The following is a 24,268-nucleotide window of genomic DNA, read 5'->3' as shown; positions in this document are numbered from 1 at the left end:
CAAGTGTAACTTCTAAGGACTTACCCTCACGGATTTCATGAATGAAATCCACGAAGTTCACTGCGCAAGCGCTGCCTGTGCAGTCGCACGCGCTCGAGGTCTGGAAATGCCGGCGTTCCCCGCATGCGCTGTTCATGCTGAACGCCGGCATTTCCAACGGCCAGAAGCGTGAGTAAGCCGACCGTACTCACGCTTCTGGCCTGGAATTTCTGGCCCAATATGTCCTGCCACCTTCAGGGACCTATGCACATTAACTCCCAGGTCCCACTGTCCCTGCACACTCTTTAAAACTGTGCCATTAAGTGTATATTACCTCTCCCTGTTCCTTCTGCCAAAATGCATCACCTCATACTTCTCTGTATTAAATTCCATCTGCCACTTGTCTACCCATTCTGCTAGCCTTTCTATGTCCTGTTGCAGTTGATTTGATATCATCACTGTTTGCCACACCCCCAAGTTTGGTGTCATCGGCAAATTTAGAAATTCTACTCATTTCAATATCCAAGTCATTTATATATATCAAAAAAAGCAGTGGCCCTAGCACTGACCCTTGGGGAACGCCACTGTCTACCATCCTCCAGTCTGAAAACAAGCCATTTACCACAACTTGCTGTTTTCTGTCCTTAAGCCAATTCCTTATCCACCTATTGACCCATCTATTCCATGAGCCTCAATTTTGTTAACCAGCCTTCTATGCGGTACTTTGTCAATCGCCTTCCGAAAATCCATGTCGACAACAGCCATTACATTCCCTTCATCAATCCTCTCAGTTGCTTCATCAAAAAATTCAATTAGATTAGTCAAACACGATCTTCCTTTTACAAACCAGTGTTGGCTCTCCTTAATTAGCTTAAACCTCTTCAAATGCCCGTTAATTTTTTCCTTGATTATTGTTTCTAAAACTTTACCCACCACTGATGTTAAACTGACCGGCCTGCAGTTACTAGGATTGTCCTTACACCCTTTCTTGAACAATGGTGTCACATTTGCCACTTTCCAATCCTCGGGCACCTCCCCCGCATCTAGGGAAGATTGGAAAATTATGGCAAGCCCTTCTGCTATCTCCTCCCCCAATTCCCTTAGCAACCTGGGATGCAAGCCATCTGGACCAGGCGACTTGTCCACTCTAAGCATACCCAGCCTTTCTAGAACATCCTTTCTATCAATTTTCACCCCTTCCATTGCTTCTACCTTTTCCACTTCTACCAATATTTTGTCAGCATCCACATCCTTAGTAAATATCTAAGGCAAGACACTAAACTTGTTAGTCCTACTCTTCAAGGTCAATGTCACACTGCAATATTAGCTGCATGGAGATAGTTTTCTCTCCAGTAATGCACCCAGCAGATCGGAGATAAATGGCAGGAGCACAAAGCAACTTTCTGCAGATATGCCACTTCATTCCTTGGAAAAATACACAAGCATTTTGTTTTGTAATGTTGCTATAATGGCCCAGTAATTCCGGGCACAACACGCGAGTATGGACGGGGTACTCATGCGTGTGCCCGGAGGAATTGCCGGTTTTCAGCATGCACAGCGTATGTGCTGAAAACCGGCATTTCCTGTCCTCTGACCCAAGAGGTTAAGAGGCAGAATGCGCGCGCCTGCACAGACAGCGCGTGCGCAGTGAAATTCCTTTCCCCCCCCCAGAGTTGCGCGTGTGTAAAGGCCTCCGGTCTTTATGCATTGAAAAACCACACGTAAGTACTTAGTTTTTCAGGTTAGTGGGCTTTTAGTACAATTGAGAATTTTTTTCCCCCCCACAGGTTTGTTATTTTTAAAGAATTTACAGTAAGGTAAGTTTAGTTTTAGCCCCGATTTTTTATATAATTTTTTTTTCAAATTTAAAAATTATTGTTTAAAATAGTTTTTCAGAGTTCTTTATTGTTCATTTAAGTAGTGCAATGTTTTTTTAAATTTTCTTTCAGGTTTAAGTAGTGTTTTGGGGCCAGGAGTTTTCATGAGTTTGACAGCTCTTACTGTCAAACTCATGAATGAGTTTCCCGTCCCCTGATTGGCTGCACAGTGCTCACCTGATCCCAGCCGGCACATCGCACTAACTACGCCGCTGGATCAGGTAAGCACAGCGCGCCGACATCTGAACCGGGCCAGTGACAGGAAATGCAAGCAGGCCCGGGCTTCAGATGTCGGCGCGCAGGGTGAGTGCACATCGGGGGCTTGCACACGCGGCAAGCTCCCGATCCTAATTTCAGGGCCATTATTGCACAGAGTTAAGTTTTGAAGAAACTGTACTGAAAGAAAATTAAAATAGATTTGTTATGTCAGCAACCATTTTTGAGAAATATAACTTAGTTTTGCTTTGAAATAGAGGTCTACTTAAAATGTACATCTCAAGGGAGTTTTCAATTAAATCCATTACGCAATAATATAAATCTTTCTTTCTCTCAATTCCTTAGGATGCAAAATGATTCTCAGATTGAAATGTTATTAGCTCCACGCCCCCCAACCCCAAAAGTGCATTTGGAGGTAAAATTGCAATTAAAAAAAAATAAAATGCACAGAACTCTCATTTTCATTCTAATTCAATGAGGCAGAAATTCTGATCCCTACGGGTGTGTACGCGCTGTGTACTCACCCGTAGGGCCAACGGAAATGCCGGTTTCAGGCATGCGCTGGAAACCGGCATTTCCGATCTGTCAAGAAAGCTCTCGACAGATCCTCCGCCTGCCCGGGAGCAGGGACCCTGCGGGTGGAGTGTTCCTTTTTTTGGAGACCCTCCGCCCACAGAAAGCACTTACAATTCTTGCGCCTGGTAGAAGCAGGTGTAAGGCCTGCTCTTACCAAGATAAGAGTTGAAAAAGGTTTTTTAAAAGTTTCCACTGATTTATCATTTAAAAATACTTTAAAAGGAAGGTAAGTTTATTTTTAGCCCCGTTAAAAACTTTAATTATTCTTTTCAAAAAATAAAATTTATTTAAAATACTTAATTTATTGTAATTTAAAGTCATTTTAAAAATGTGATTAAGAAAAAAAATTATTTAAAGTTTTACTATGTTTTGGGGGTGATCTCTATTCATATATTTGACAGGTCTTCCTGTCAAATGTATGAAGGGAGATTCCCTTCTCTGATTGGCTCCCCATGGCCCACATGATCCCAGGGACGCTGCGAACCGCCTGCGCCTCTGGGATACGTGGGCCCTGCACACCGGCAGTTTGAAGAGGCCCAGCAACGGAACTCTGCACCTCCCAAGAGCACTCCGGTCTAGGCACAGATTTTTCCAGCTCGCAGACCTCCGCCCGCGGGAGGCCTGCGAACGGAATTTCTGGGCCCTTGTCTCCCTGTCTTTCTACATGCCTCTTTCCCCCCCGTCTGTCAGCCTCTATGACTCTTGCAGTTTCCCGTGTCTTGGATTGCATTCTTTCTCTCTGCACAAGTCTCTCCTTTTCTCTCTGTGTGCACTTCTGGGATAGCTTTCAATCTCTCCCTCTATCTTCACTGGTTTCCTCTAGAGGTTTCTTATACCAAGTCTGAACTAGATCATACAAACATCACACAAGGATGAGAAAACAGCATTGTCAATCAAGCCCATCATGGTGCAATCAAGTACACCATTTACCCACTGCTCCCTCCAAAAGCACAGAATCACTTCCTGGAAACAACCATTCCTCCTCTTTTGGTCAGGTCATAGTTAGTTAATGGGATCACTGAGTTCATCAGCAAACAGTGATATTTGAGCCAATCACAACTTTTTGCCTTTTGGAAACTTATGTTTGAGATTTGAGGTGCAAAAAGGACCCATGGAGTACCATCTTATGGATGCATGCTGGATAGAAAATCTATATTGAATGAATAGCCTGTGAACCCAGTTGGGTTTAACAATAATCCATTCAAAAAGCTGGTGACAATAAATCATATTTCAGGTTTTCTCCCCGCCTTTCCTGAAAATACTGCTCATGCTGGGGTATAGCTTTATGGGAACTGGCTATCCAATATCTCTCCCAAGTGGCCATTCTGCTGGGTTCTTAGACAGTGGGATCATCACAGTTGAGCCTGATTCTGTGCTCACCCAAATTGCATAGATGCAGTTTTCAGCAGGCGACTGAATAGTGATTAGGAGTTGGAACCTTGATTGACTTTTGCTCCTCCCTAGCTCAAGACAGTCTAATCTTAAGTGCCTATTGCTACCCAGTTGTAATTACACAACCCACTACAGACCAGGGATTGAAGCTATGCCTAGCTGGTAGATTTCATCCACATACTGGTTAGTTATTTCATGACTTTATACTGTTATTTCACAAGTACTTTATATGGCCAGGATAGGTTTGGCAGTCTGTACGCCATCAGAAATCCACTTAGAGGAAAGTGAAATTGTGTTAAAAACTCAGTAAAAAATTAGACTTTCCTCCCATTGTGGAACAAAAAACAAAGATCAAAGATCATTCAGTTGGTTCAATGGAAGAACTTTAAAAAAAAAAAAAAAAGTAACATTCATGGATTCTACCTGTCGTGTTAGTTCCAATGCAGATGCCTGTGGGATGGTACTGTACATCTGACCCAGCATTTCTGAAAGCTGTGGAATCATGGGAGCAAAATCATCCAGAAGAGTCTTCACAGATTTTTCAAAGATTGCACAAACAGCCTTGAAAGAAAAAAAATGAAATCTCAATTATCACAGTGCAAAAGCTCAAATAAGTTAAGTTATTTTTTATTCATCGGAGTCAAATGTAGGTCTCGTGCTCGGGGTTAACTCTGACAGCAGCTTTTATAAAGTATGACTTTGTCTTAAAATGAGGCTTTTCTAGCTTTTGTTCTCCCCCACTTAAAATCCCCTGCATTGCACATCATGGCCTTCGCTGCCTGAGACAGTGGGCTAGAGACCCACTATCAAGGCCTCTGCAATACTGCTGCTGCCATGGGTTCTCAGTCCCTTCGATCTGACCACAAATATGGCAGATAAACATCTTGTTTCTACGAATGGCTTCGGTAGAATGCTCGAGTGAAACTGGAATACCTCAAAGTGGTGAAGTCAGAGTGAGTCTTCATAATAGAATAAAAGAATTTTACAACACAGAAGGAGACCAATCGGCTCTTCTTGCCTGTGCCGGCTCTCTGCACTAGCCACTTAGTACCACTGCCCTGCCCTTTCTCCATACACATTTAATTTTTTCTTTTTCAAATATTTATCCACTTTCCTTTAAAAAAAAAGGTATTTTTAACAATTCTCTGTGCAAAAGAAATGTATCCTACCCTCTCCCCTTGTTCTCTTTGTGGTGATCTTAAACTTATGCCCTCTAGTTACCGACTCACCAATCAGTTATTCCACCACCCCTTCGTAATTCTGAATCCTCCATCGGATCTCCTCTTGGCAATAACCAATAATTTAAGATACGGTTAGCATTGCCTCCGTTTATGTAACCCTATTTATAAAATCATATGGTATTTTAAACAACAGCTTCATCAACTTGTCCTCCCACTTTAAAGAGTTGTTCATCTGAAACTCTAAGGGGGCATTTTTAACCTACCCCACCCCTCGCGAAACTGACTGGATCAGGTACAACGCTGGTTTTGCACCGTGTCCGATTTTACTCTCCACTGAAGTCAATGGAGAGTAATATTGGCCGGTGTGTAAAACCACTGCCCCACCCAGTCCCGTGGGTTCTACACCCAGCGAGTTTAACCTCCCCCCCCCCCACCCCACAACTCTCTGTCCCTCGACTCCTTTGAAAGTTTTACCATTTAGTGTATAGGTCCTCTCTTTATTCTTCCTCCTAAAATGTATAACCTCACATTTCTCTGCATTAAATTTCATCTGACTTCTATTTACCCAAGCTACTAATCTATGTTCCCCTAAAGTTATTTACAGTCCTCTTCACTGCTAACCATGCTTCTTATTTTTCTCTCGTCTGCAAATTGAGATATTATACGCCCATTCCCAAGTCCAGATTATTATATGTATGTAAGGGCAATGGTCTCAACCCTGAGGGTCACCACTTTTACATCCCTTCAGCCCAAAAACATCCATTCATCACTACTCTCCATAGCAATACACATTAGTGTACTCCCACATTGTGCCAATAGCATGATGTGATGGGAGTAAATGAGAACAGCCTTACTGTACAAGAGGTACAATTGCTTTTATAATTTTTATACCACATATGGAAAGTTTAATTTTTGGGAGCAGATTGGCAACTTATCTTTTCCACTAATGTGGATTCCCTCTTATATGCACCTTCCACACCTTGAATTGACTGGTTGAACACTTTACTCTTAGTTGATTTTAGAGCAGTTCTGGCAGATGTCTAACGCAGGTGCATGAAAGATGTCCAGGGTAACTAACACTGATTTAATCTCGGTTCTTATGTGGAAATTGGTTCACTTTAGCACACTACCTTTCCACAGGAGAATAGTTTACCTCAGTAACTATGTGAAAATCAGCTTGCATTTATATACAGGTAGCACCATTAACAAAATCCCACCGCACTTAAAGGCGCAATCAGGAAAAGAAATGACTGCTTAGCCAAAGGAAGAGCTATCAGGATGGGTGAATCAAAAGATTGGTCGAAAAGGTATCCTTCTCCAGCCATACAACCCCCCTAACTATGTGTTCCCCTGATTCTGGCCTTTTGTGCATCCCCCTCATCACTCACCCAAACATTGCCAGCTGTGCCTTCAGCGGTCTACGACCCAGGCTTGGGAATTTCCTCCTTAAACCCCTCTGCTTTTTCACCTCTCTCTTCCTTTAAGGACCTCCTTAAAACCCACCTCTTTAACCAAGCTTTTGGTTACCCCTTCTAATACCTCCTTTGTCTTGGCATCTGTTTTTCTCTGATTATGCCTCTGAATTGACTTGGATGTTTTTCTACATTAAAGGTGCTACATAAATGTAAATTGCTGTTATTGCTAGTGACAAACATGACCATGAATCAGACAATAATCAGTCCCCCAATTGATTTTATTTTCATTAAAAAGCCACACTGTGTACATGAAAAGGAAGACAAATTTAATTCAAAAATGAAATCAACAAGTCATAGAACTAAATGCATTTCATCAAATCCAGCTTTTCTTAACGATCTACCTTACCTCAACAACCTGAGCATCATTCAGCCATTTAGACAACACTTTCTGTATGAGTTGGAAGACCTGTTGGAGGACCACCACAACCTGTGGACAAATCATGACCTTTAATAGTTGCTTTTGAACCTCAAATTGAATTTATAAAACAGAAAATCCCCCACAAATATGTCCCTGGCTACATAAACAGCATTCTATTTCTAAAAAGACTAAGATCAAGTCATGAGAATCCCATGTTAGTACCACTGCTAGTACTTACAGGGTTGGGTCCTTGCAAGGTGGGTTTTTTCTTTGCTTCAGTGCCTTCTGGCTCATCGTCATGGTGACTGATATCCAATGTGGTAAACAAATTGGACAACAGACCCAAAATATGTATTATTGCTAGTTTATTTGATGGATTTGGCTGCAAGGGAAGGTCAAAAACAAAGCTATAATTGCATGAAAACAGAACAGAATTATGAGCAACTTAAATGATCGATACTTACAGCATCAAAACTTAAGTGTGTTCATAATGGCCATAACAATTCATAATAATTAACATGAGTATAATTATCACGGTAGGTACATAAATAAATAAATTTAATACAAAGAAAAATGACTGAGTGATTAACTTGAAATAATTACTTTTACTGGAAACAAATTACTTTTATATAAAACAAAATTAGCAATACTTTATTACACAAGTTACATAAGAAAAGACTTAAAAATTTCAAGAAGCAGTATAAAATTTACATAGTGCAACAAGGATACAAGTTACTGAAAAAAGATTCAAACTGATTATAAAAAAAGATTTAAAAAAATATACCTACTCAGTGGCCAACAAAACTAGATACAGGAAAAAATAAATGTAAATTGAGGAAAATCACAAAGAAAGTCCATGACCCTGAAAAGGCAGCAGAAGATAAGAGAACGGACAAAGAAGTGAAGGAAAAAAGATGGTGATTTTTTTTTTTTTTTAAAGGATAGACATAAGTAAAGAACCTTTCCCCAGCAGCTTCTCAATTTTGAAAGATTAGGTTTACATTTTAAATTAAAAATCTTGGGTGCAGTAGACAAAGATAAAAAATTACTTTAGTTGCCTTGGGCATTCACAACCAAAGATGAGGTTGTGCAGCCAGCCATTTTAGGTCAACAACCCCTCCTACCGAAAAAAGAGTTTATGCAGGTAGAATGGAAACAGCCCACATTTAATGTGAGAACGCTTTCAAGTCGGGCAATTTAACATTAAAAGTACCAGTCATCAATTTTTTTGTACTAGCTAATGGAGTTCCTGTTTACTCTGCAGGGGAAGTGTTAGTGAGATCTCGTTTTTCAATGTTGTCATTCCAGGCTACCATGCAACATAATTATCCCCACCCACAAGAGGCTACGTGAATATTAATTCCATTTGCATAGGATTGTATTTTTGTAAAAGTACAAATGAAAGCTATTACAGTGCATTAGTGCAAGGAGGTAGCAGACTATAATTCATTTCTGTGCATTCTTCCTCCCTGCAACACACACACACACATTGATACTAAAGAGAGATCCACTTACTTATTCATACGAGGCAAAATACACCTACATATATGTATGTGGTCCTCAGTTGAAGCACACTTACCGAGTGCACATCCTGACAACTCACCCTTAAAAAAGCCCCGTTATAAATATCCATTCTCTCTACCACTTAAAAATAGCCTATAAATTATCACTTACACAGGCAGTCACTTGGAGAGCATTTTCAGTTTCACACATTGTTCAAAATTGTCCAGGTTAACAATTTTTAATTTACAAATATCAAGTTAAACTTTAAATTGCCAATAAATTATGAATGAGCCTTGAATGAATTAAAAGCCTACAGATTTCCACTTCATTTGAACAACATGCTTACAATTTCACCTGATACTTTCAAGCTGTCAACAGCAGTGGGGGATACATTTGTAACCAATCATGATCTCCACACTTGCTGTACACCTCACACTTTAGTTAGGTACAAAGAAATGAATTGTAATGAATGTGGCTGGCACAGCTCCCAATTAAATTTGCTGGATGAGGGGATGAAGAGGGTACAGCTGCATTGTTTGCACAGAGGCTGTTGCTTCAAATCCTACCTCAGCTACAATTTGCCACCCAGGTGTTTTTCTCTAACAAAAATCCAGTCCCTCTGACAAGTTGAGTTTGAATATATATATATATTTTAAGTAGCCAATTAAAAGATAAATCAATATTTTTTTGAAAACATGAATATATCTACACTGATAATCCAAAAAGCTCTACATATTTCATTAATACTTTCTCCTTCTCTACCATTTCTGTAACATTTATTTAATTAGCTGATTCGTGGGTGTCACAAGTGGACTCCGCACCCGTGTTTGGTATGGGGTGGGGAGAAGGAAATGAGCCAGGGTTCCCATTTCCAAATCGATATTCAGCAAGCCTCTACTGGAAGTACACCAGTGTGGACAGAATCAAGCATGGCTGTAACACCCTACTTGGTCAAACCAACACACGTCATATCTCAGACGTGAATAATGGCCACCCAGATGAGATAGTTGTTTAGCATCTGGTACCTGTGGAGCCTTAACCCAGCAAGGACTCAATATATTCAGGAAAGGAGGGAAGATAATTGGTGAGAAAATTTAAAAAATACTAGTGATTCTCACATGGTCTTGTGGCAGAGGGAATAGTATGGCCATGAAGTTTTGGGGTTTAGCACCGGCCGTTAAGGCTGGTTTTGCTGAAAAAAATGGCGGACGCCTCACTTCTGCTGGGCCTTGCAGCAACCGCCATTTTAGAGATCGGTAACATTGACATTACCTGTGCTCGCACCACATATTTGATGAGGTAGATCGTGACGTCAATGAGTGTGCAATGCTGATTTAACGCATGATCTGCCTTCTGGATGTCGCCGCTCCTAATCACGATGAGCTTACCATGCGTTCAGCAGCATGGAAGGAGCCCCCAACAGCGCTATTTAAAGGGAACAACTTGCAGCCGATTTGTTTTTTCATTTGTACTGGCTCTGTGTACGTTTGTGCAACAATTTGGAGCTTTATAAAATTATTTAAAGTTGCTGAGGTGACAGGGAGTGTTGGTGCTTCTCATTTAAATGCTTCTGCTCACACCACTTGTTCACTATCATGGGGGCTCTACTTTCAGTCCCCCTCATGCTCAAGTATGACAGGGAGGGAGCAGAGGCAGCGAAGGAGGGGATAAGATGCTCGCAGAGGGAGGAGGGGGGGGGGGGGGCAGGAAGGCTCTCAGCAGGAGGCCTTACCCACCTGGGGTCCTCAGAGAGCACTTTTCCTATCCGCACAAGCCAGGAACAGTGTATTCGGAGGCTCCACTTCACCAAGGAGGTGGTCACAGAACTTTGCCACATCCTGCAACCAGACCTGCAGCCTCAGAGCAGGGCGATGACGGCTCTCCCAGTGGCCCTCAATTTTTGCGCCACCGGATCCTTCCAGTCAGCAGGAGACATAGCTAACATTTCCCAGTTCGTCATCCATCGCTGCATCCAAGAGGTCACAGAGGCTCTGTACTCAGGAGATGGGACTTCTTTGTCTTCTCTAGAGAGAAGCAGGACAAGCACGCATGTGGCTCTGCCAGGATAGTGAGCTTCCCCATGGTGCAGGGTGCCACTGACTACACACATGTGGCTTTGTGGGCGCTGTATACCAATCCTGAGATGTTCTGTAACCGCAAAGGCTACCACTCAATGTGCAGTTGTTGTGCGACCACGCCCAGCGCATCATGATGGTGAATGCCCGGTATCCTGGCAGCAGTCATGATGTTTTCATCCTGCGCCATTCCGGTGTGCCAGCAATCTTCCAGCCACCATGTAAAACCTGAGGGTGGTTGCTCAGAGACAAGGGCTCTGCACCTGGCTGATGATTCCCCTCCGCAACCCCACCACTCGTGGCTGTCACGAGGAACGTCATCAAGCAGAACTTCGGCATGCTCAAGCAACAGTTCCACTGCCCTCCAGTACACGCCGGAGCAGGTATCCCATTTCGTGATGGTCTGCTGTATGCCTCAACTTGGCCATCGTGAACACGCAGTCCTTGCCACCACGGGTTCCATGACCACCTCAGGAGGAGGAGAGGAAGGAGGACGAAGAGTGGTGGTAGGCAGCATATCCCCACTCCGGACGGGTTGTCCGTGAGCGCCTCCATTAGACTCCGCCCCAGTGAGTGAAACCCCAGAACCCCATTGCTCAACACTTCCCCATCTTACCATCCCTCTGTCATGGAACATCACAGCGTCCTCCTGGGCACAAAGCTGAAATGAGAGCCACCACAAAACACACATTCCAAACATAACTTATAAATTCATCAAATTCAAATCAAAAGAACAAATCAACTAATCACCTTTGTGCATTCCCTTAGTGTCTGTTTCTCGTGTGCCCTTTCCTACTCTAGTGCTTCTACAAAGTGCTCACCCAGTGGCTGCAGCATGGCTGCTGACTTTCAGTAGGGGAGACTGCAGATGGCCTTGTTGGGCAATCCCGACCAGCTGTGGACCTAGAAGGCCCAGCTGTAGACTGCACTACCTCGGCATGAACGGCAGCAGTCTGGGCTGGCTGGATGAGGAGCAGCAGCAAGGGCACTGACAGAGTGGGGTAGGAATGCTGTCATCCTGAGAGAGGACAGCAGGTTCTTGCTCCACGGAGCCACTGCCACTCCCCCGGGGCGGCGTCTCAGCATTCCTAGCCATCTGTTGGAGCACAGATTGCTGGACTGCTGTGACACCCGGCAAGCCCCTTTCCACACTCGTAAACCCTGCCACGATGGCAGCAGTCTGAGCTTGCATGACAGTAAGCTGAGACTGCAGGATAGGAGACCGCGCTTCCACTGCAGCACTGTTGGGTCGCTTACGCCTGTGCTGCAATGGAAGCTGCGTTATCGCCCATCACACCCAGCATCATGGCTGGGTCCATAAGGTCTCTCATGGAGTTGCCCATCATGTCCATCCTGGAAATCATGGGCTTCAAGCTCTGCGCAAAACCCCGTGCAGTGTTGGAGCCGGACTCCTCCATGATCCTCGACACTGACAAGAGGCTCTCTGGCGGGCTTGCCATTGCACCAAACATTTGTGTGTGCTGCCTGCGCCACTTTGAACGAGTGCAGGCAAATAGTGCTGGGCGATGCCCCCGCCCGTTTGAGCCTTATCCAATTTCTAGGCCTACAGTTTTTACCTATGTTGTAGTAGACTGAAGAGGTTACAGTGCCACTTCTGGAGAAAGAAAGAATAGGCATCTCCATTACAGTATTACCCATTGATTTCAATGGGCTGGGGGAGTGAGAGTTTTACTAACTCAAGTGTTTTAATACATTACCAGTCAATGTCATGTGGCGTTGAACATGGTGAGTCAAGACCACGCATAATTTTCAGGTGAAGCAGGGTTAGAGGGCATGGGACAATTGCAGTTGGGTGCACAGACATAATTCAGTCACCACTATAGCTTAGTAGCTGGGTAGGAGGTCAAATTACAGCCCGACAAACTCACATTGGCAGATGCCACTAAACGTGTGGACCTAAAAATTTATAATGGAAAAAGCTGACATGAAGTCTAGAAAAATGCAAGGTTTTAATATATTCATTGCAAGAACAAGAACTTTAATAAGAGAACATTTCTGGCGGGGAGGGGGGGGGGGGGGGCGGGTGGAAGGGCAGGAAACAACTCTGTCTAGTCAGATTCCTTTAGGAGAGCCAACTGTGCAAGCTCCAGGCAGTTTATTGAGGGCTATTAACCAAATTGTTAACTTGACAGAAAACTATGTCAGCCATGTGAATTACATCTCCTAGCTCGTGCAACAAATAGTATTCCTACTTATTTTGCTTTTTGTATTTCGGAATCCCTGACTTCAGGTATTTGCAAAATCGAATTAGCATAAAATCAGCGTCCGAACCTGCCTACATCATCGAGCTACATGAATGTACAGGAAACTTTCGATTTACCGGCACCTAAATAACCGGAAATCTCGGTTAAGCGGCAAAATTCAGGAGTAGGTTCAGGTAGCTTTTATTACTTGCCTTCCCCCATTTGTTGCTGTGCAAGGGTGTGGCTGCAGCTGTTGCTAAGCTACAGAGACGCTTGCAACTTGTGGCCATTGTTCTGAAGCTTTGTTGCTTTATACGGAGCTCTTAGCTCCGTATCTTTTACTATAGCTTCCGGTTATCCGGAATTTTTGATGAACCGGCACCACGTCGGTCCCGTCCGTGCCGGATAAAAAAAAGTTTCCTGTATTCCCTAGATACACACTTGAGGATTACTGAACTACCCTTACATCCAATGTGACTGCCAGGGATCAGACACTACTCCATGCCAACTCAATTGCTAGGAACCAGATGTCACTCCTCTCCCAAACCAATTTCCAAGGATCAGATGCTCAAAAACCTCTCCCTCGTTCATAAAATCACATCTTTTAACTTTGTTGCTGTGTTTTGCGCTACAGAAAATAAGCAGCATGGAGTACGAACTTTTTATAGGAGCTATAGATGGGATCCAAAACAAAGTATAGCAGCAAAATGGGGTTTCACCAAGTTAATTCAACTTCGCTCACAAACCCTATCCTAAATAAATTTGCCACCCTTAATTTTTTGAAAGCATGATGTTAAACTGAATGCAAGAGCTGAAAGTGATGCTCAAGGTAGCAGAAATTGCAGCTTTGAATTCAATGTGACTTCTTCAATGTAAATGTACTTTTGGAGCTAAATATGGAAATTGTTAAGTTTAGAACAATGAACAGAATATAATGCATTCTTATACATGTAATAATTATAATAGAAGTGCATTAATTTCAAAATTAAGACATCAGTTGAAATTTGCCAATTCCTGAAAGAACTAGTGATTTAATATTTAAGAGCCAAGATCATAAATAGCTTTTTTGAACAGTTTAAAAGGTTGGCACTTTAAAAAAAAAAAAAAAAATCAATTGTCTTAGCCACCTCTGCTCTCAAAAGGACTTACCCGTTAACTGTAGGAAAATCAGAAGTTTGTCAGCCTTCTGCAAAAAGAAAAGTCACACGTATAACGCACCCATAAATAAAACCCTCATTATAGTGACAAGTTCTTCGCTTTGTAAATCTATATCCCGCTAGTTATTGCCATTAAATTACGAGGCAACTCTGACAAGTGCAGTCTTCAAACTGAAGTTCTTCTGTACAGTTAATGAGGACTCATCAAAGGAAGCAATCAATTGGTATTATAAAAAAAGAGCTGGCAACAAATAAAGGGAAGACTTTAAATAACAGTGAAAAAAATACCAAGAATGAAGATGTACAGTAACTGGTAATTACACTTTCAGCACAAGGCTATAGTTAGCTTTTAACAAACTGTGTTCTGAACAGCATGGAACCTGCATTGCAGCTTCGGTCATTATCTTTCTTTTCTCTCATCAGAGATTGCACATCATATTTAATGCATGGCGGGCATCCAAACAGGTAAAATTTAGTCTGAATTTTAATAGATTACACAAACACTCCTTCATTACATTACTTTACATTAATTTAAAAAATCACTATGGTGGCTTACTTTCCAAAATTCAACAAATTTGGGCATGAAGAAAAGGAAACAGTATTAATTAGCATGTAAATTATGCTGAGACATAAACTGATGTGATCACTCTCCAGGAGATTATATAGAATCCATAGTTAGGAGTTACAATTAGGAGGTTGTTTCAAGGTTTTAACACTTCAAATGTTTTAGATGACATCATGAGCTGCACTAGCAAAGCACAAATGGTTCAAAGTCATCGACACCCTGAGGTATATCATTGAGTCAAATACAATCTTACACAGGTAATAGGAATATGAAAAAGTATGAGAAAGTTATTTTACCATTTATAAGAAACCTGTTAAGATTTAAATAGGTAGCAAACTTGTCATAGATTTCATATGCAGTGTTTGTAATGTAATGCAATATTGCTAGTTGCAATTGCAGTTACTTTTCTTGCTTCAGTTACTGCTGTATTCAGTCCCTTTATAGTGAGCACATTCATAGTTGATTACATAGATAATACAAAGAAGTTGTACAACATGGAAACAGGCCATTTGGCCCAACTTGTCCATGCCAGTGTTTACCCTCCATGCAAGTAAACAGTTCTAATTATTTTTACCCATTCTGTTTCCATATCCCTTCAACCCTTTCCTTGATCCACCTATCCAATCTAATCTTGAAATTTGACAGAGTTTCTACCTCAACCACTAACCCTGGAAGTGAATTCCAGTCTCACAACCATGTGTGAAGAAGTTTATCCACCCTCAGTTGTAAATCACTTACATTTAATCTTGTACTGTGATGCCTCGTTCTTGACCCTTCAAATACTGAAGAGTCTGCTTCTATCTGCTCTGTCCCATCCTTTCATAATTTTCAACTGTTCTATTATATCGTCCCATATCTGCACTGTTCTAATGAAAAGAGATCCAATTTTGCAAGTCTTTCTTTTTTTGTTCTTCCTCTTATCAGGCATCCTAGTGAATCTGTGTCGCACCCCTCGAAAGCCTCAATATTCTTCCAATAGTGTGGAGTCCAATACTACATACAGTACTCTAACTGAAGTCGTAATGTTTTATATAGGCCCACTTTAACTTTTGGTTTTTATATTCTATACCAATGGAGGCAAAATCTAGAATGCCATTAGCTTTTTTACAGTCTAATCAACCTGAGGTACTGTCTTTAATGTCCTGTGAACCTGTACTCCCCAAGTCACTTTGCTCTTCCAAAGCAGTGAACCAACTTCCATCAAGTATAATTACTGCATTTTTTTTAAAACAAAAAATGCATCATCTTACACTTACTGACACAGAATCCCATCTGCCAGTTTTTAAACCCATTCCTCCATCTTATTAAAATGCCTTTGTAGTTTCCTTTGGTCTTCTAAAAAATTAGCTATACCTCCTACTTTGGTATCATCTGCAAACATAGATACGACGCCCTCTATCCAAATCATTGATATACACGGTGAACAGAAATGCCCCCAGAACTGAAACACCAGCCACTTCTAACCATTCTGGAAAAACTGACCTTAACTCCTCCTCTCTGTTTTCTCCCTTCTATCTAATCCGTAACCCAGTTTGCTATCCTTCCTCTAATTCCATACTCCCTGATCTTATCTAAATCTCCCACGCGGATCCTTGTCAAAGGCTTTCCTAAAGTCCATGTACACTACATCCACTGTATTCTCTCCCCACCCCCCGCCCCCCCCCACCTATCTTGTCTGTTACCCCCTCAAATAATTCTATGAGGAGCAGCAAGGGGTTATTATTTCCATACAGGTGATTTTTTTTGTCCTTGTACAGTTATGTAAAATACTTACACAACTTTAGTAGTCCACTTTGAATGTAGTAATATGTGGGACCAGACCATCCACACTTCTCAAAATTTAATTATGCAGTTGTCTTTTCTGTTGCAAGAGGGGGAAAAGATGGCTCACGTAACACAATGGGAGTTATTAAATAAGCAATCCAATGCTTCTTGCATTCCTTATTAAAATTTTAAAAAGACCACGGCCGGATTTTTGCCTACCTGGGCGGGTCAGGTGCGGCCGGTGTCCATGGCGGGTTGCAACCCCGCTGCTGGCTCCATCCCGCTGTTGAAAATTAACTTAGCTTAATGGGGCCTACTAAGCCTGCCCAGCACATTACCCTGCCCAATGAGATGGAGCGGGTCCGGTGACATCATTCATGACACATTTTCAGCGGGATCCTTAAAGGGACCATGGCCACATTACATTTGAAGTTTAATCTAACATAGTGCTCATGGTGTGGAGATGCCGGAGTTGGACTGGGGTGGACAAATATAAGAAATCACACAACACCAGGTTATAGTCCAACAACTTTATTTGAAATCACAAGCTTTCGGAGCGCTGCTCCTTCTTCAGGTGAAGTGGAGAAATGCATAAAGACACAGCTTATATAGTCAGAGAATCATGTCAGATGTTTACAGGTAGCCTTTCCAACAGACTCGAGTCGACATTGGCTTGTTCTCTCTACACAGATGCGGCTGGACCTGCTGTGATTTCCAGCCAAAAAAATGTTTTTTGTCTGTTTTTTTGTTTTTCATACAGACCCCAGCATCTGCAATATTTGACTCCTTGTGACCCCACCTCATTGTTCTTTGATGTAATGTTTCCCTGACTGACCTGTTTGGACACCATTCACACCTTTGACTGCTGTGATTATCTCTCTGCCGAGGTGCGATAAATGGCAGTTGGAAAGGTTACCTGTAAACATCTGACATGATTCTCTGACTATATAAGCTGTGTCTTTATGCATTTCTCCACTTCACCTGAAGAAGGAGCAGCGCTCCGAAAGCTTGTGATTTCAAATAAAGTTGTTGGACTATAACCTGGTGTTGTGTGATTTCTTACATTTAACATAGTGCTGTCAGTGCACGACAGCATTGGAGTGCTTCAAACACTGAATGACTGCACAAAGGCAGAGGGCTGCACCCTGGCTCTCCGATGACTCCCTCCATTTGCTTCTGGAGGGAGTCACAGCACACAGGGAGGTTCTGTTCCCTTCCGATGGGTGGAAGAGACCTCCCCAGGAGACCAAGACAGCCTGGTTGCAGATTGCAGAGGAGGTCACAAGCAGGGATGTGTTCAAGAGTACCTGGGTCCAGTGCCACAAACGTTTCAATGATCTCATTAGATCAGGAAACGTTAGTACAAAGCCACACTCAACTGCATCCTGCTATGCCTCTCATCACATCCCCATCATTCTGACTTCCCTACCCTACTCCTGCACATCCTTACTCACATCAACTTACCTTGCACCTCCACCCATCCCTCTCTATCTACATTATCACTTCCACATCTCACAAGCCACCCCTCACACTCGCCCTCATCCTAGTGCAATCATACCAACTAACAATACACAAGGGTAGCCACTTGGGTGTTTTATGCAATGTTTATGTAAATGTGGTATCAAACATAAAAATCTTTATTTTCAACACTCTTCAATCTTGGACAGATTTGTGTGCACCTTTGGAAGTGGCTTAGTGAGTTGCAGTGAATGGTGAGACATAACGGTACCCCCACAATGGTGATGAGTGTGAAAGGAATGGCTTGGGCATTGTAGGGATGTTTTGTGGTGCTGGTGTGAGGTGGTGCCAACCTGGTGCATCATGTGGCAGCCAGGATGTACAGTATCAAGTTAAGTAAATCTGGCCATGATGAGGCCATCCCTGGCAGCAATGTGCTCGGGTGCGGATGCCCTGTGTAGCATCAGGTGATTGCAGAGGTTGGTGTTGTTGTTGGTGCTACTGGTGTTGGGAATCATCGTGGTCCAATTCTGAGGACCAAGGTGAGACCGTATAAACGGCACCCATGTTGATGGAATAGATGGCAGGTGAAGTACAGATGACAGAAGCATTCTGCCAATGGGAGAGTACTTCCAATGAGGTGACACTGGATGGAGACTTTGCTGTAAACACTTGCAGCCCGCAGAATCTGTGCTGGAAATGGACTTAGCAACAGCTTCTACCTGAGGAATGTGATCATCTGTCAGGAAGGAGCTTTCACTGAACATTTTATGCTGTCAATCAACTAGAGCAATGGCCACGGAACTCCCGCCGCCTCAGGTTGACAGACGTGGTTCGTGAGCTGCGTGAATCCTGTGGCCATGCAGGGAAATTTAAAAAGTAAGTGAAAAAAGGCTCTTAAGTGCCTGTAAACCACCTGATAATCATCTCAATTGGGTCCCCCGCCGCTGCCGGTTGGGTTGGGTTGGCTCTGCAATAACAGGCGCGCCTGGGGGAAAGGCGCATGGGAGTGAGATGACAGCGAGTTCCTGACCCGCTGTCAAAAATAACAATTTTCCCACCCGACCTGCCATCGATTGTGCCCGCTACCGCCCCGGAAAATTCCAGCCCATGTACATTTATCAAAAATTCAAGCACAACCCAACTGGGATGAATGTTTCTCCTCACTGTTGGTTAGAAGGGTCCAGTATGGACAGTTTGATGCGCTATCAATTACTCATAAAAGACTGAGAGTTAAGAGAGTAACTAAAGGCTTTTATTAACAAAAGAATGAAGGTCTGCCTCGAGTGGTCGACCGGTCCAGAATACAAAGGGGGCTGGGGAGCAGTCACCTTTATACTAGGACTTGTGGGAGGAGTCAGCCGAGGCATGTCCAGGCATGTACACAGTGGAATACAAACAGTGGTTTACCACATTCACCCCTTGTTTAAAATTGAGTCCGGCGGGGTAAGTGTATTAAAAGTTAGTGTATTGGAGTCTCTCCGGAGGTCTTGTCTGCCGCTGTGATCGGCGTGGCGACGGCAGGGGTAGTGGAGCTTCCGGCGTCGAGTCCCGCGTAGGCTGTGGCACAGGCGTGTCGTCCTCGTAGGTGTCGAGCGGGTCGCTGGGCCCAGGCCTGCCGTCTGCTGGGGCTGGATATCGGATCGTGGGGGGGTGGTAGTGAGTAGTGGGTTACTGCGGCCCCCGAGGGTGCAAGGTCTCTTATGGAGACTGTGTCCTCCCGCCCGTCCGGGTATGCAATGTAAGCATACTGGGGGTTGGCGTGTAGGAGGTCGACCCTCTCGACCAGGGGGTCCGTTTTATGGGTCCTCACGTGCCTTCTCAGTAGGACCGGTCCTGGGGACGTCAGCCATGGCGGTAGCGATGTCCCCGATGTGGACTTCCTTGGGAAGACAAACATTTTCTCATGAGGGGTGGCGTTAGTGGCAGTGCAGAGCAGTGACCGAATAGAGTGGAGCGCATCGGGGAGCACATCCTGCCAGCGAGAGGTTGGAAGGCCCCTAGACTTTAAGGCTCGCAGGGCGGCCTTCCAAACTGTCGCATTTTCTCTTTCCACCTGTCCGTTCCCCCGGGGGTTGTAACTGGTGGTCCTGCTTGTGGCAATACCCCTAGCTAGCAGGTACTGACGGAGTTCATCGCTCATAAACGATGAGCCCCGGTCGCTATGGATATAGCTGGGGAAACCGAACAGGGTGAAGAGGTCGTTCAGACATTTAATGACCGTGGCACTGGTCATGTCCGGGCAGGGGATGGCGAACGGGAAACGGGAGTACTCATCAATAATATTGAGGAAGTACACATTGCGGTCGGAGGAGGGGAGAGGCCCTTTAAAATCAACGCTCAGGCGCTCGAAGGGGCGAGTGGCTTTTATCAGGTGGGCCTGTCTGGTCTATAAAAGTGCGGTTTGCACTCAGCGCAGACTTGGCAGTTCCTGGTCATGGTCCTGACCTCCTCAATGGAGTAAGGCAGGTTGCGGGCCTTGATGAAGTGGAAGAACCTGGTGACCCCCGGGTGGCAGAGGTCATTGTGGAGGGCCCGCAGTCTATCGATCTGCGCGCTGGCACAGGTGCCACGCGATAGCGCATCCGGGGGTTCATTGAGCTTCCCGGGCTGGTACAAGATCTCGTAATTGTAGGTGGAAAGTTCGATTCTCCACCTCAAGATCTTGTCATTTTTGATTTTGCCCCTCTGCTTGTTGTTAAACATGAAAGCAACTGAACGTTGGTCAGTGAGCAGGGTAAATCGTTTTCCGGCCAGGTAGTGCCTCCAATGACGCACAGCCTCCACAATCACCTGGGCCTCCTTCTCAACAGCGGAGTGTCTTGTCTCCGGGCCTTGGAGGGTTCGTGAAAAGGCGGCCACGGGTCTCCCCGCCTGATTGAGGGTAGCGGCCAGGGCAAAGTCGGACGCGTCGCTTTCCACCTGGAAGGGGATGGATTCGTCCACTGCGTGCATGGTGGCTTTGGCAATGTCTTCCTTGATACGGTGGAAGGCTAAGCGGGCCTCTGCCGTCAAGGGAAAAGAGGTGGACTTGATCAGTGGATGGGCCTTGTCCGCATAGTAGGGGACCCACTGGGCATAATAGGAGAAAAACCCTAGGCACCGCTTCAGGGCCTTGAGGCAGTGGGAGTTCCATAAGGGGACGCATCCGGTCGGGGTCGGGGCCGATGACTCCGTGTTCCACAACACAGCCAAGGATGGCGAGGCGGTTTGTGCGGAATATGCACTTCTCCTTGTTATATGTCAGGTTCAGGAGTTGGGCGGTGCGGAGGAATTTTTCGAGGTTTGCGTCATGGTCCTGCAAGTCACGGCCGCAGATGGTCACATTGTCCAGATATGGGAAAGTGGCCTGCAACGCATTTTGATCGACCATCCGGTCCATCTCCCTTTGGAAGACGGAGACCCCGTTGGTGACGCCAAAGGGAACCCCAAGGAAGTGATAGAGGCGGCCGTTTGCCTCAAAGGCAGTATACTGGCGGTCCTCAGGGCGGATGGGGAGCTGGTGGTACGCTGATTTCAGGTCAATGGTCGAGAAGACGCGGTACTGCGCGATCAGGTTGACCATATCAGCTATGCGGGGGAGTGGGTAGGCGTCCAGCAGGGTGTAGCGATTTATTGTCTGGCTGTAGTCGATGACCAGGCGCCGCTTCTTGCCGGTCTTAACGACCACAACCTGGGCTCGCCAGGGGCTGGTGCTGCCCTCAATAATCCCTTCCTTCAGGAGCCGCTCCACTTCGGTTTTAATGAAAACCCTGTCCCCGGCACTGTATCGCCTGCTCTTTGTGGCGATGGGCTTACAGTCGGGGGTGAGGTTAGCAAACAGTGGGGGGGGGGGGGGGGGGTGACTCTGAGTGTGGAGGGGTTGCACCTGGTGCGCGGCGGGCAATTTGGGAGCTGCTGGCTGCGGACTGAGTGGGGGTAGGGGTCCACCGTACGCCATCGTAACACTTTTAAGGTGGCACTGAAAATCTAACCCCAGCAGGACGGCAGCGCAGAGGTCGGGCAGGACCAGAAGTTTAAAATGATCGTACACGGTCCCGTCTACTACGAGTGTCACTACGCAGTAGCCGCCGATGTCCGCCGACTGGGACTCGGAGGCCATAGAAATCCGCTGGTGCGCAGGCAGGACTGGGAGAGAGCAACGCCGCACCGTGTCGGGGTGGATGAAGCTCTCCGTGCTCCCAGAGTCAAAAAGGCAGATTGTATCATGGCCATTTACCTTAATGTCCATTGTGGAGCTGGCCAGCTGGTGCGGTCTCGCTTGGTCCAGTGTAACGGATGCCAGCGTAGGGGTCGGTGTGTCGCTGCGGGTATCAGATGAGGCGGTGTTGGGGGCCTGCTGCGTTCCGGCTGTCGTCCAAGATGGCGGCGTCCATGATCCCCATGTGGCTGGAGGCGTCCAAAATGGCTGCTGTACCGGTGGTTCGCACATGGCCGGGGAGGCCCAAGATGGCGGCCCGCATGGCCCACACGCGGCGCTGCTGGGGTTCGGGGTGGCTTTGGCCCTGCAGACGTTATCGTAGTGTCCCTTCTTCCCGCAGCCCGAGCAGATCGCGTTTTTCGCCGGGCAGCACGCTCTGGGGTGTTTTGCCTGGCCACAGAAGTAGCATCTCTGGCCTTGGGACACTGCTGCGGTAGTTGGGCCGTTGCTGGGGTGTGGCTGGGGTGGCACGGCGCTATGAGGCGGTCCTACCGTGTCCCAGGCTGTCATTCCCTGCGGCGTCCACGGTGCAGAGGTGCCCCGGTAGGCTGCATCCAGTGATAGTGCGCGTTCAGAGGCCTTGTTGAGGTCGAGGTCACTCTGCTCCAATAGTCGCTGTCGGGTGTAATTGGATCTGTGGCCCGCTACAAAAGCGTCCCGGATAAGTTCCTCTGTGTACACGGCGGCCTTTACATCCTTACAACCACAGGCCCAGCCAAGCACAGACGGTGCCTGAAGGTATTCCACGGTCGATTCCCCAGGTTGTTGTTTACGACTCCCCAGAAGGTGCCTGGCGTACACTTCGTTCACTGGGCGCGTGTACTGGTCCTTGAGGAGCTTGATAGCGTCCGCGTACGAGGTCGCGTCTTGGATGACCGAGTACACTCGGTGGTTCACTTTGGAGGTCAGGACATCCAGTTTGTCCTCGTCCGATTTGATTGCTGCGGAGGCGGTCAGGAATTTTTCGAAACACTTAAGCCAGTGAGTAAACTTGGTGGATGAGTCCGCCTCCCGATGATCTAAGTCCAGGCATGCTGGTGTGAGGATCTTCTCCATTATAAAAATTTGTTAATAAAATTGATGCGCTATCAATTACTCATAAAAGACTGAGAGTTAAGAGAGTAACTAAAGGCTTTTATTAACAAAAGAATGAAGGTCTGCCTCGAGTGGTCGACCGGTCCAGAATACAAAGGGGGCTGGGGAGCAGTCACCTTTATACTAGGACTTGTGGGAGGAGTCAGCCGAGGCATGTCCAGGCATGTACACAGTGGAATACAAACAGTGGTGTACCACACAGTTGCAAGCTAGTTTCTGGAGTGAAGGTCCACACACAAAACTCTGTGTAACTCAGCATAAATCTGCAATCCCATTCAGATAGAAAATGGCTGGATTGGCACAGCTAGCTCAAAAATCTTATTTTTTTTTTTAAATAAGTAGTGCAGTTGCAAGGTGTAGGTCAGGTTTTATGTCCAGTTTTGGGTCAGCCTTGGCTCAGTGGTAGCACTTTCACTTCTGTGTCAAAAGGTTGTGGGTTCAAGTTGAACCCCAGAGACTTGAGCAATATAATCTAGGCTGGCCTATCAGTGCAGTACTGAGGGAGTGCTGCACTCTTGGAGGTGCCGTCTTTCGGATGAGATATTAAACCATCTGCCTTCTCAAGTGGACGTAAAGGATCCCACGGCACTATTCCAAGACGAGCAGAGGAGTTCTCCGGTGTCCTAGCCTACATTTTTCCCCAACTAACACCTAAAACAGATTATTTGGTGATTTATTTCTTTGATGTTTGTGGGACCTTGCTGTGTGCAATCTGGCTGCCGTGTTTCGTACATTACAATAATAACTACACGTCAAAAAATACTTCATTGGCAGTAAAACACTTTGGGATGTCCCGAGGTTGTGAAAGGCGCTATATAAATGCAAGTTCTCTCTTTCTTTCTAGTTTAATTCAATAATAAGCAATGAGACATGCTTGGGAGATGACTGTTTATATTAAATTCAGTGGTCAAGTATATCTCACCCATAACAAAATGATTGCCGTGAAAAATGACAAATGTGGATTGTGCTATCTAGAAATGCCCCACTTTTAACAAACACTCAGCTAGATCTCTCAACAATCAGCCTCAAGACAACGTACTACAGCCATTTCCAACACAAGGAACACTTTATCCTCAGATCAATGAGAAATATTTGTAGCCATCTTCCCACCCAAGATTAACATAGGAACAAACTAGGGATCTTGGATACTATGGGATGGGAGGGGTTAAAAATGGTGTAAACAGAAGGAAAT

At 45.1% G+C, this 24,268-nt stretch overlaps 1 protein-coding gene across 4 annotated transcripts in view; it reads right to left on the bottom strand.

Annotated features, from left to right (window-relative positions):
- Window positions 1-24,268, bottom strand: part of ipo13b (importin 13b) — a 220,332-nt gene that overhangs the window by 49,144 nt on the left and 146,920 nt on the right. For 3 of the 4 annotated variants that reach the window (XM_085982981.1, XM_085982978.1, XM_085982979.1), the window contains 3 exons: window positions 7,293-7,436; window positions 7,043-7,123; window positions 4,464-4,601 (listed from right to left, as the gene is read on the bottom strand). In XM_085982981.1, coding sequence (XP_085839107.1) covers window positions 4,464-4,601; window positions 7,043-7,123; window positions 7,293-7,436 — 363 coding nt within the window. The remainder of the gene's footprint in view (window positions 1-4,463; window positions 4,602-7,042; window positions 7,124-7,292; window positions 7,437-24,268) is intronic. The other variant, XM_085982980.1, reaches the window with a different exon arrangement.

The sequence above is a fragment of the Somniosus microcephalus genome, chromosome 3 (assembly GCF_052327205.1).
Source record: "Somniosus microcephalus isolate GS21.2 chromosome 3, FLI_Smic_1.0, whole genome shotgun sequence".
Taxonomy (NCBI): domain Eukaryota; kingdom Metazoa; phylum Chordata; class Chondrichthyes; order Squaliformes; family Somniosidae; genus Somniosus; species Somniosus microcephalus.
The sequence above is the reverse complement of the archived record's forward strand: the minus strand, read 5'-3'. Positions and strand labels throughout refer to the sequence as shown.